At 38.1% G+C, this 13,607-nt stretch overlaps 1 protein-coding gene across 1 annotated transcript in view; it reads right to left on the bottom strand.

The window, feature by feature from the left end:
- Positions 1-446: 446 nt before the first annotated feature.
- Positions 447-13,607, bottom strand: part of LOC148191617 (uncharacterized) — a 28,934-nt gene continuing 15,773 nt past the window's right edge. Inside the window, exons 5-6 of the mRNA XM_088100617.1 lie at positions 1,056-1,184; positions 447-899 (exon numbers count right to left, since the gene is read on the bottom strand). Coding sequence (XP_087956743.1) covers positions 447-899; positions 1,056-1,184 — 582 coding nt within the window. The remainder of the gene's footprint in view (positions 900-1,055; positions 1,185-13,607) is intronic.

Genomic DNA, 13,607 nt, shown 5'->3' with positions numbered 1-13,607 from the left:
AGGTTGGGTTCTGAGGAAGAAGATGAATGGTGCAGGTGAGAGAGAGTTTTCAAAAATTCTAGTTGTGTTAACTCACGTTCGGTCGACGAACGTCTCCCAAATTGACACCTGCACACCGAACTCTGAAATGGGAAGCTTCTCCCGCGACAGGTTGCGTGTGTGCATTGCAGTGTTTGGTACGTTTTTAATGTTTCAGAGAAATGATGGGCGCGGCTTTTCCGTGTACGACAGAGAGGGAGGGGATCAGATTAGGTAGTGGGTTTTAATGGCTGAGAAATGATGTGGCGTGCATTAATGGTGAGGATGTCAGAAATTATCTTTGCTAAATATCAAGGGTCTTACATTCTCCCTAACTACAAAAATTTTCGTCCTCGAAAATTAAAAACTTACCCGTAAACAAGTGTGGATACAAGTCCCTCATGGCGCTCTCCACTTCCCACGTTGAGTCACCAGTTCTTGCGTCCCATAACACTTTCACCCAAAGCTTTCTTCTTGTAATATCTAGTATTGCTTTCTTCAATTCGCACAGGCTGCAACTCCAACGTTCGATCTGGGCGCAATTGGACGTCTTCCAGCTCCAAAACATGAGAAGGATTGGCTATGTACTTCCGGAGTTGGGAAACGTGGAAGACAGGATGAAGATTCGAAAGTTGAGGAGGCAATGCTAGCTCGTACGCTACTGGGCCAATCTTCCTTAGTATTTGATAGGGTCCGACGAACTTCGGGGATAATTTCTTTGGCCGCATAGCTCTGCCGACTCCCGTGGTTGGATTTAGTCTAAGGAATACGTGATCGCCAGCTTGGAACTCTAACGGTCTTCTTCTCTTGTCGGCATAGGACTTCTGCCTGCTCCTCGACGTTTTCAACCTCTCCTGGATTAACTTCACTTTTTCTGTCGTCTGCTAGATAAGTTCGGGTCCAGTTAGCATGTTCTCTCCTTCCTGGAACCAGCAAAGTGGTGTTCGACACTTTCTCCCATAAAGTGCTTCAAACGGCGCCATTCCAATACTCGCCTGGAAACTGTTGTTGTACGTGAACTCCACTAGCGGCAGGACCTCATCCCAGGCGCCTAAGTGATCTAGGACGCACGTTCTCAGCAAATCTTCCAGCGTCTGGATGGTCCGTTCAGACTGGCCGTCCGTCTGAGGGTGATAAGCCGAACTCATTTGTAACTTACTACCGAGCTCGCTTTGAAGTGACTGCCAAAACCGTGAAGTGAACCTTGTGTCTCGGTCAGAAATTATGCTCGACGGCAAAGTTGATTCATGTGACATTGTGATAGTGGAGTGAATGAGTGAAACACTTTACCTCTTATACACTTGTGTGTTGAGTGAAACACTTTACCTAGTGAGGAAATATTCCATAAGCACATGAACATCCATGCTTAATTGATTGATCATTCATGAAAAATAGCATTTGTTGGAATTTAAATGACTTTGTGAACACTAAAGCATGTGCACATCTTGATTGAACTCTTGGTCTTAAGTTTGAGTGAAGTTATTACTTATCTTGAAAAGAGGATTTTGAATGAGTGAACCATCATATGAATTGGTTGGAGATGGAGTTACATTTTATTTGCTTGAGGACAAGCAAAGTTCTAAGTTTGGGGTTGTGATAACAGTTGAAAAACTGTTATTTTCATGCTTAAAGTTGATACTAAAAGCAACCTTTAGACTTAGAAACTAGCTTGAAATCATGCCTTTTGTTTATATTTTCAGAAATAAGAGAGCTGGACAGGTTTATGCTTGATTTAAGTGTTCTTGTGCAGGTTTTGAGGTGAATTTGGTGAAAGAAGTGAAGAATAAGAGAGAGGACATTAGAAAAGACAAGAAAGAGTGCAAAAAGGAGAAGTCGAAGGCACCGCTCAGCGGCAAACTACCGCTGAGCGGCACTCAAGAGGTGACGTTGGAACCGCTGAGGGGCAAAATGGCCGCTGAGGGGAAGAAAGAAGACGCGCAATCACCGCTGAGCGGCACTTTTTGGGCTTGGACTTTTGTAATCTTTTGTAACTCTAGATTAGTATATAAGGGCTTGCACGTCCTATAGTTAGGCATCTTTGGCAGAAACGAGGAAAACACTCTCTCTTTCACCCCTTTGAAGGAGGATCTTGGATGCTCAGGCTACCTCTTCACCTTTATTGGGTTTATTCTTTCATACTTTCATTGTAATTCATCTAGGTTCACCATGAATATGGTGAACTAAACCTTGTATGTTTGTTGGGGAGTCAAAGTAATCTCTTGAAGCTCTAATATATGGATTTGTTGAGTACATCTTTGAATTAAGACATATGCTTTCTTTCATCATTAGTTAGGGTTTTTCCTCTTTGCTCAATGCTTGCATTGTTTAACTCATTCTAATGCATGATTATTGGTTTTGTTGATACGGACACGTACGGGGAAATCTAGATCCGGGGAATTTCTCCCAATATTATACTGACAATATTATATTGGTTGCCTTTAAGCTCCTGCACTCATGAACTAATCATTAGGAATGCTAGGAATTGTATGAACTATTTGATTAGGGAGAAGCCATCTAGAATGGTACATTAGAGAGTGGCATTAACAATGATGATTTGAATGTTGAATTCCTAAAATATATGAGAGTGGATGAGATGAAATTGACCCCCAACAACATATTCATTCATATATTTCCTTGAAAGTGTTTATCTTTTGTCTTTGTCATTGATCAATTCATGCATACATATTTAATTTTCGTCTTTGCATATTAAACTTCAATTATTGTGTTCTTAAGTCTTAGCTAATCAACAAATCACATAACTAAACTAGGCCGTGAGTCCTTTGGGAGAACGATACTTGGTCTTACCAAGTTTATTACTTGAAACGATTCGGTCATACTTGCCGATTGTGAAACAAGTTTGTGACATCATATTTTGGTGCTTACAAATTTGTCCATCAAGTTTTTGGCGCCGTTGCCGGGGATTCATGGTTTAACTGGTTAATTTGTGTGATTATTGATTATCTTTGACTTTAATTTGAATTTTTGTTTTTATTTTTCTGTTTTTATTGTATTTTATCTTTTTATCTTTTTAGATTAGATTTTATTTTATTTTATTAGATTTTATTTTTTTATCTTTTTAGGTTAGATTTTATTTTATTCTTATTCTATCTTTTAGGTTAGGTTAGATTTTATTTTATTTTATCTTTTAGATTAGATTTTATTTTTTAGATTAGGTTTTATTCTATTTTATTTGATTCTATCTTCTAAATCTTTTATCTTCTTATATCTTTTCAATCTTTATTTTCTTCTATATCTTTTTGTGCTAACAAATCTTTTCTAGGGTTTTGTTTTCTTGTGCATGCAGGAGGCAATTCGAACTAGAAGTAAGAAAACAACAGAACCACTACTTGAAGGGCTAGACGAGAGTAGAAGGAGGAGAAGAATCAGAACGTCCAGAGAACTTTTCCCTTCTCCTGAAACTCTCCTACAATCATCACCACAAGGTTCTGTTCATAGCACAGGGAGTATGGAGAACAATAATAATGCTAGAAGAACTCTTGCAGATTACACTAATCTTGCTGGACCTCAGCACTTCAATAGCATAGCTCGACCTAGAGTCAATGCAGCCAACATGGAGGTCAAACCAGCATTAATTCAACTGGTAAAGAGTAATCAATTTAATGGGTTATCACATGAAAGCCCATATGAGCACCTTACAACATTTAATGAGATCTGTAACACGGTCAAGATTAATGGGGTGCCAGACGAAGCTATCAAACTTAGCTTGTTTCCTTTCTCATTGGGAGGCAATGCTAAGCTTTGGTTGAACTCTTTTCCAGAAGAAAGTTTCACGGAGTGGGAAGCAGTGGTTGCAAAGTTTTTGAATAAATACTTCCCACAATCTAAAGTGACTAAGGGAAAGCAAGAGATATCTTCATTCAAGCAGGGCATGGAAGAATCACTTGGACATGCATGGGATAGGTATAAAAGCTTGTTACGTAAAACTCCCACGCATGGCTTTGAAGATCAAGAAGTAGTCCTAACTTTCCTTGGAGGGCTTGGTTCACAAACCAAGATGATGCTAGATGCCTCAGCTGGAGGCAATATCAAATGGAAGACTCCAGAGGAAGCAACTGAAATCATTGAAAATATGGCTACAAGTGATAATGAGCTGCACAATGAAAGAGGAGCTCCTATGCCACAGAAAGGGGTTCTACAATTACAAACGCATGATGCTCTGCTAGCACAGAATAAAATTCTAACTCAACAGCTAGAGACTCTGACAAAAACTTTGGCTCAATTACCTAAAGAGTTGAAGTCTGCTGCCCAGATACAAACCCAGTTGTGCGAACTATGTGGAGGTGATCACATAAATGGCCAGTGTGCTTTTCCAGTGGAGGCCGTGGAGGATGTTAACTTCATGGCTAATCAGTTTCCATACCGTCAAGGGAATTATAATCAGGGTTGGAAACCACATCCAAGCATTGGCCAAGGACAAACTGGGCAGGCTAATCAGTATAATAAGCAGCAGCAGCAACCAACCTTGTGGCAACAATTATCTATGCTTAATGACAGATCAACAAGGTTGGAAGAAACTCTTCAGCAATTCATCCAGAAAACTGAATCTTCTCAAAAGAGCACTGAAGCTGCTATAAAGAATTTGGAGATTCAGATGGGTCAGATCACCAAGCAATTGGAAGAAAGACCCAACAGAAACTTTGGGGCTAATACTGAGGTTAACTCCAGAGAAGAGTGCAAAGTGGTCAAGAGTGTAAATGAAGAGATCATTGAGTTGGAAGAAGATGAAACAGAAGAGAGAAGAGAAGAAGAAAGAAAGGACACTTTTCCTTTCCTAACAAATCAGGAGAAACCAATGGATTTCACAGATTTATTCAAAATGGTTGATAATGAAGCTCCTTGGGAACAAATTCTACAGAAAATAGCAGTTTACACCAAATCAGATGAAGGAACCTCTACAAAAAGAAGACGTAGAGAGGATGAGGAAGAAAAGTGTATAACTGTTAAGAAAGAATCATTCCCACCAAAAGCAGCAGATCCAGGCAGTTTTTCTATCCCTTGCATTATAGGGAAGAAAAAGGTAAAGAAAGCTCTCCTTGATTTAGGCTCAAGTGTTAACTTGATGCCTTATTCTCTATTGGAGCAAATTGGCCATGTTGAAATAAAACTTGTAAAGGTTAATCTTGTAATGGCTGATGGATCTTCAAAGGAGCCATGTGGGATTGCAGAAGACATTGTAGTTTGTGTTGGCAAACTTCAGTTCTTGGCAGACTTTGTGGTGATGAAGATGGAAACCGAGAAGATACCTTTTATACTTGGAAGACCGTTTATGAAAACGGCCAGGGCTATCATAGATGTGAATGAAGGTATAGTGGTTCTCCAAGACGGAGAGGAGAGAGTGGTGGTGGATGTCTTCAAAGATGAAACACAAGCAAAGGAGGAAGAAGCCAGTTATAAAGCTGCATTTCGAGATGCACCCATAACTAGAGGTAAAAATAAAAATCTTGAGGTTTCTGATAACCATTGTTTGTATTTTCAGGCACCCAAGGTAGAAGAGATTGGAAAAGGAGAAGAAGTTCCTAGAGACTGGAAAAAATTAAAACTCCAACTTGGCATACCTGTAAGACTCAAGAACAAGTTGTGGGTTATAAAAGGCTTTAAAGAGAAGGAGATGATAGAGATAGAGTCTCCATATTCTAGAGAGTCCAAAACAGTCCAAAGGAAGCAGTTGAAAGGTTGGTGGAAGGACTACATCAATTATAAAGAAGATGGAACGTGAGCTTTAACAGGGTCAAGCTAGTGACGTTAAAGAAGCGCTTGCTGGGAGGCAACCCAGTAGATTTACAAACTTTTGATTTGGTTTTATAATTTGTAATTTGTGAACATTATTCTGGACATTATTTTGTGGGATTTAGCATCTACTGAAGGATGCTAGGTGGTTAAGTATCTACTGAAGGATACTAAGTTTGTAACACCTACTGATGGGTGTTGGTGAGAAGATTTTACACCTACTGATGGGTGCTGGTAAGTTTGAAACACCTACTGATGGGTGTTGGTGGATTTTGGGTCAGGCTCGTGACGTTAAACAAGCGCTACCTGGGAGGCAACCCAGTTGATTGATTGTTTTCTGTTTGTTTATTTTTAGGATTTGCATAAGCATTTTTAACATTGAATTGCAGGGAACCTATGAGGGGTATGCTAGGAAGGCACTGATGGACAAATTTGTAAGCACCAAAATATGATGTCACAAACTTGTTTCACAATCGGCAAGTATGACCGAATCGTTCAAGTAATAAAACTTGGTAAGACCAAGTATCGTTCTTCCCAAAGGACTCACGGCCTAGTTTAGTTATGTGATTTCTTGATTAGCTAAGACTTAAGAAAACAATAATTGAAATTTTAATATGCAAGACGAAAATAAACATGTATGCATGAATTGATCAATGGCAAAAACAAAAGATAAACACTTTCAATGGAATATATGAATGAATATGTTGTTGGGGGTCAATTTCATCTCATCCACTCTCATATATTTTAGGAATTCAACATTCAAATCATCATTGTTAATGCCACTCTCTAATGTACCATTCTAGATGGCTTCTCCCTAATCAAATAGTTCATACAATTCCTAGCATTCCTAATGATTAGTTCATGAGTGCAGGAGCTTAAAGGCAACCAATATAATATTGTCAGTATAATATTGGGAGAAATTCCCCGGATCTAGATTTCCCCGTACGTGTCCGTATCAACAAAACCAATAATCATGCATTAGAATGAGTTAAACAATGCAAGCATTGAGCAAAGAGGAAAAACCCTAACTAATGATGAAAGAAAGCATATGTCTTAATTCAAAGATGTACTCAACAGATTCCATATATGAGAGCTTCAAGAGATTACATTGATTCCCCAACAAACATACAAGGTTTAGTTCACCATATTCATGGTGAACCTAGATGAATAACAATGAAAGTATGAAAGAATAAACCCAATAAAGTGGAAGAGGTAGCCTGAGCATCCAAGATCCTCCTTCAAAGGGGTGAAAGAGAGAGTGTTTGCCTCGTTTCTGCCAAAGATACTAACTATAGGACGTGCAAGCCCTTATATACTAATCTAGAGTTACAAAAGATTACAAAAGTCCAAGCCCAAAAAGTGCCGCTCAGCGCCATTTACCGCTCAGCGGTGGTTACGCGTCTTCTTTCTTCCCCTCAGCGGCCATTTGCCCCTCAGCGGTTCCAACGCCACCTCTTGAGTGCCGCTCAGCGGTAGTTTGCCGCTGAGCGGTGCCTTCGACTTCTCTTTTTGCACTCTTTCTTGTCTTTTCTAATGTCCTCTCTCTCATTCTTCACTTCTTTCACCAAATTCACCTCAAAACCTGCACAAAAACACTCAAATCAAGCATAAACCTGTCCAGCTCTCTTATTTCTGAAAATATAAACAAAATGCATGATTTCAAGCTAGTTTCTAAGTCTAAAGATTGCTTTTAGTATCACTTTTAAGCATGAAAATAACAGTTTTTCAACTGTTATCACAACCCCAAACTTAGAACTTTGCTTGTCCTCAAGCAAACAAAATGTAACTCCATCTCCAACCAATTCATATGATGGTTCACTCATTCAAAATCCTCTTTTCAAGATAAGTAATAACTTCACTCAAACTTATGACCAAGAGTTAATTCAAGATGTGCACATTCTTTAGTGTTCACAAAGTCATTTAAGTTCCAACAAATGCTATTTTTCATGAATGATCAATCAATTAAGCATGGATGTTCATGTGCTTATGGAATCTTTCCTCACTAGGTAAAGTGTTTCACTCAACACACAAGTGTATAAGAGGTAAAGTGTTTCACTCATTCACTCCACTATCACAATGTCACATGAATCAACTTTGCCTTTCATTTTACCACAATCAAATACATTCACAAGCATGCATCATCACAAGGACTTTTCAATGGCTTATAATGTGGCTGGGCTAACAAGAAAATTGGTTTTTCTGGATCACAAAATCCTTGAGTTAAGAGAGTCATAACAACACAATCTTCTTATTCATTCCCAACTTTCTTTTGCCTTTGCTTTTACATTTGCATTGAGCTTTGCTTCTTTTTCTTTTCTTTTCTTTGCATATTCTTACTTTTAGCTCTTAGCTCAATGCTTTTTCCTTTTTCATGTTTCCCCAATAACCCCAAACTTGAACATTTAACAATACCACACAAGATCTTCTACTTAACTCAAGGTAAAGATTTTCAATCAAGGGTGTTCAGTGTATATTTAAGGCTAAGGGTTCAAAGGATAGAACACAACGTGTTCTCTTTTAGAAGGCTAACTTTATGAATTTGGCCAATAAAAAGGGTTTCAACAACACGGCCTTTGATCATATGATGCGAAACAAGCAATTGATTCAATCATAGAAAACCTGGGCAAAGTCATTCATGCTTTCAAAGTAATAGCATTCAACAATAACAACTCTGGAGCTCAAAACCTCACATATAAGCTCATTCACATTTGACATGCACATCCTGCTTAATTTCACAATCACAATCATGATATTATGCATTTGTTCACAAAGCTTGTGAATCACCTGTATAAGCATTTTAATGTGCACATCATCTCAACATCAATTAATCATAAGCATCATTCAGCATTACTTATCACACAATCACAGTTAATAGCAAACCATCACAAGAAACCAGGTTTCACATAGAGTACATCAAACCCTAATCTAAAAACAAAAACAAATAAGTTCAGAAAACTTAAACCACAAAAGCATAATCATATGATAGCATTCATCAGTAAATGCTATCTCAGCTCCTCATCAGTCCGAGCTCTCTGTATCTTCCTCTTCCTCTTCATCATCATCTTCATCAAATGCATCCTCCTCCTCTGCTTCATCTTCCTCCATATCTCTGGCTGAAGCTTCAGCTGCTCCAGCTCCTCCATATACTGGTTCTTCTGGCCAAGCTACCACATTATGGAATTCATCCATAGTCCACCTGTGTGCTGGAGGGGTATCATACATCCCCACTGATAACAGTTGAAAAACTGTTATTTTCATGCTTAAAAGTGATACTAAAAGCAACCTTTAGACTTAGAAACTAGCTTGAAATCATGCATTTTGTTTATATTTTCAGAAATAAGAGAGCTGGACAGGTTTATGCTTGATTTAAGTGTTTTTGTGCAGGTTTTGAGGTGAATTTGGTGAAAGAAGTGAAGAATAAGAGAGAGGACATTAGAAAAGACAAGAAAGAGTGCAAAAAGGAGAAGTCGAAGGCACCGCTCAGCGGCAAACTACCGCTGAGCGGCACTCAAGAGGTGACGTTGGAACCGCTGAGGGGCAAAATGGCCGCTGAGGGGAAGAAAGAAGACGCGTAACCACCGCTGAGCGGTAAATGGCGCTGAGCGGCACTTTTTGGGCTTGGACTTTTATAATCTTTTGTAACTCTAGATTAGTATTTAAGGGCTTGCACGTCCTTTAGTTAGTATCTTTGGCAGAAACGAGGCAAACACTCTCTCTTTCACCCCTTTGAAGGAGGATCTTGGATGCTCAGGCTACCTCTTCACCTTTATTGGGTTTATTCTTTCATACTTTCATTGTTATTCATCTAGGTTCACCATGAATATGGTGAACTAAACCTTGTATGTTTGTTGGGGAATCAATGTAATCTCTTGAAGCTCTCATATATGGATTTGTTGAATACATCTTTGAATTAAGACATATGCTTTCTTTTCATCATTAGTTAGGGTTTTTCCTCTTTGCTCAATGCTTGCATTGTTTAACTCATTCTAATGCATGATTATTGGTTTTGTTGATACGGACACGTACGGGGAAATCTAGATCCGGGGAATTTCTCCCAATATTTTACTGACAACATTATATTGGTTGCCTTAAGCTCCTGCACTCATGAACTAATCATTAGGAATGCTAGGAATTGTATGAACTATTTGATTAGGGAGAAGCCATCTAGAATGGTACATTAGAGAGTGGCATTAACAATGATGATTTGAAAGAGGAATTCCTAAAATATATGAGAGTGGATGAGATGAAATTGACCCCCAACAACATATTCATTTATTTAATCCATTGAAAGTGTTTATCTTATGTCTTTGCCATTGATCAATTCATGCATACATGTTTATTTTCGTCTTGCATATTAAAATTTCAATCATTGTTTTCTTAAGTCTTAGCTAATCAAGAAATCACATAACTAAACTAGGCCGTGAGTCCTTTGGGAAGAACGATACTTGGTCTTACCAAGTTTTATTACTTGAACGATTCGGTCATACTTGCCGATTGTGAAACAAGTTTGTGACATCATATTTTGGTGCTTACAAATTTGTCCATCAAGTTTTTGGCGCCGCTGCCGGGGACTCGTGGTTTAACTGGTTAATTTGTGTGATTATTGATTACCTTTGACTTTGATTTTGAATTTCTGTTTTTATTTTTTTCTGTTTTTATTAGATTTTATTTTTTTTAGATTTGATTTTTATCTTTTAGGATTAGATTTGATTTTTATCTTTTTAGATTAGATTTTATTTTATTTTCGAATTTTTATTTTATTTTTCTGTTTTCTGTTTTTCTGTTTTTCTGTTTTTTATTTTTAGGTTAGATTTTATTAGATTTTATTTTTATCTTTTAGGTTAGGTTAGATTTTATTTTATTTTATTCTATCTTTTAGGTTAGGTTAGATTTTATTTTATTTGATTAGATTAGATTAGATCTTTTTTTTAGGTTAGATTTTATTTTTATCTTTTAGATTAGATTTTATTTTAGATTAGGTTTTATTTCATTCTATCTTCTAAATCTTCTATCTTCTAAATCTTTTTATCTTTTGAATCTCTATCTTCTCCTATATCTTTTTGCGCTAACAATTGTTTTTAGGGTTTTGTGCCTAATGTCTGCAGAATGCAATTTGGTCAAGAGTTTAACTATATGGGCACTCAATTCTACCAAAGTAATCTCAACCAATGGTGGGAACCTCACTCAAGCATGGATCAAAGCCAATTTTGGCAAGCTGCCGAACAATTTGAGAACCAACCACAACAACAATGGCAGCAAAAATCCTCTCTATCAGAAAGTTTGGAGGACACCCTTCAACGATTTTTGAAAAATTCCGACTCTACTCAGAAAAGCATTGAAGAATCATGTAAAAGAATGGAGATGCAACTTCGTCACATTAGTCAGATATTAAATGATGATGTTAATACTGATGTTAACCTTAAGGAGGAAGGGCAAGTCATTATCACTGAAAGTGACAAGATTCTTGATGAGGAAAAATTAGAGGGAGATGAGGAAAGGGTAGAGAGAAAAGAGAAAGAAGAGTTGAGTGAGAAAAATAAAGATGAAGAAAAAGAGAAAGAAGTGGTTGAGAGAGAAGAGAGAAAGAAAATTTGTGTGAAGATAAAGAAGTTGAGGAGAAAAAGAGAAAGGAAGAAAAAAATAAAAGAAGAGAAAAAGAGAAAATTTAGGGAGAGAAAAAGGAAGAAAAAGAAGATGAGAGGAAAGAAGAAGAAATCACATGAAAAATCACATCCTCATCTAAAGAAGAATCATAGGAAGGAAAAGAAATTTAAGCGCTTTATGGAAATCTTCAAGAAATTGGAGATTAAAGTTCCTATGGTTGAGACATTGCAACAGGTTCCTGGTTTGATCAAATTTCTGAAGAAGTTCAGTAGAAAGAAGAAAAAGAAGAAGGAACTTGAGGTTGGGTCAAGCTAATGACGTTAAAAGAGCGCTTGCTGGGAGGCAACCCAGTGATTTAAGAACTTTTGATTTTATTTTGGTTTTGTAATTTTTAATTTGTGGACTTTATTTTTGTAACTATTTTGTTGGATTTAGCATCTACTGAAGGATGCTAGGTGGTTAAGTATCTACTGAAGGATACTAAGTTTGTAACACCTACTGATGGGTGTTGGTGAGAAGACTTTGCACCTACTGATGGGTGTTGGTAAGTTTGAAACACCTACTGATGGGTGTTGGTGGATTTTGGGTCAGGCTCGTGACGTTAAACAAGCGCTACCTGGGAGGCAACCCAGTTGATTGATTGTTTTCTGTTTGTCTATTTTAGTTAGGGTTTGCATAAGCATTTTTAACATTGAATTGCAGGGAACCTATGAGGGGTATGCTAGGAAGGCACGTAGGTCAAGAAAAGAAGGAGAAGGGCACATCACGAAAGTGCCGCTGAGCGGCATTTACCGCTGAGCGGTACTAACGCAGATGGGCTTAAGTTCCCCTTAGCGGAACCCGAGCCCATTGGGGTAATTTTAAACCCTAAGCTGCGCGTTTTTACACTCTTTCAAGTTCTTCTCTGCATAAACACTTCTACACCTCTTCTCATAGGTTTTCCACATCTTTTTACTCTTCCCTCTTTAGAAGATTTCTCTTCCACTCACTTTTATACTAGTGTGTCATCAAAGTTTGGGGTTGGAAGAGAGCATTCTAGTTTGGAAGCATTCTCATATCATCTAGCATCTCCACCCAAGTAAGTAAAATGCATTTTGTTCATTCTAGGGTTCTTGAATTTGAATGTGATTGTCAAAGCATGAATACTTAGGGGTTTTAGTTTCTATGCATGATTTGATGATATATTTGATGTTTGAACCGATTAAACTGCTTGATTATGAACTGGAAAACTGAAAATTGCATTTGGGTGGAGTTAGGACTGTTTTAAAAAGAGATTTGCAAAAATCTGCAGATCACCGCTGAGCGGCATTTACCGCTGAGCGGTACTCTGCCAGATTTGTTTTTTTTTTGGTTTATTGCGTGTTTGAATGTGGCACTGGTGGCGCTGAGGGGAAATTCTGGCCCTCAGCGGTGGTTTAGATTCGAAAGGAGTTGTGTTCTGAGTTTACTAATGATTAACATCATGTTCTGTGGTTTTGGATTTATGTTTGAATGCAGGAATGGCATCCTCTTCAGGAAAGAGATTGAAAACCATGGCAACCAAGAGGAAGGAAAAGGAACCAGAGCAGCCCCATAATGGCAGGTTCCTCTCTAGGAAACATGAGAAGCACTTTAGGGTGGTTCAGGACAGGAGACTTCTAATGGAGAGAAAGGTTGGAATGATACCTAACTTTGCTCCTCAATTTGGAGAGCAAGTGTTAGGGAATGATTGGGGGAAGCTAGCCACTTATCCATCACCTGCCAACATAGCTGTGGTGAAAGAATTTTACACCAATGCAAAGAAGATTGGTGATTATCCAGCTGAGAATTATTTGGGCTATGTTAGAGGCCATGCTATCAGGTATGATCCTGACTCCATAAATAACTTTCTGGATACTGTGTGGGCTGGTGAACAATGCCAGTTTGCTCTTAGCATGGAGGAAGGTGCTGATTATGAGGATGTGGAGAGAGTATTGTGTATATCTGGAGGACACTTCCAAAGGAATAGATCTGGCTCAGTGGTTAACATTAGGAGGACAGATTTGACTCCTCTTGCAAAGTATTGGATGACGTTTTCTCATGCCAACATTCAGCCATGTTCACATGTGTCAGATATTACTCTCAGCAGGGCACTATTCATCTACTGTGTTATCAGAAACTTGAATGTTAATATTGGGCAGGTGATAGCTGATGAGATTAGTGTGTGTGCTAACACCTCAAACAACAAAGCACCACTAGGACATCCTTCTTTGATCACT

This window comes from Vigna umbellata, chromosome 10 (assembly GCF_029865625.1).
Source record: "Vigna umbellata cultivar VRB3 chromosome 10, Vumbellata_1.0, whole genome shotgun sequence".
Taxonomy (NCBI): Eukaryota; Viridiplantae; Streptophyta; class Magnoliopsida; order Fabales; family Fabaceae; genus Vigna; species Vigna umbellata.
This window is presented reverse-complemented; position numbering and strand designations above follow the sequence as displayed.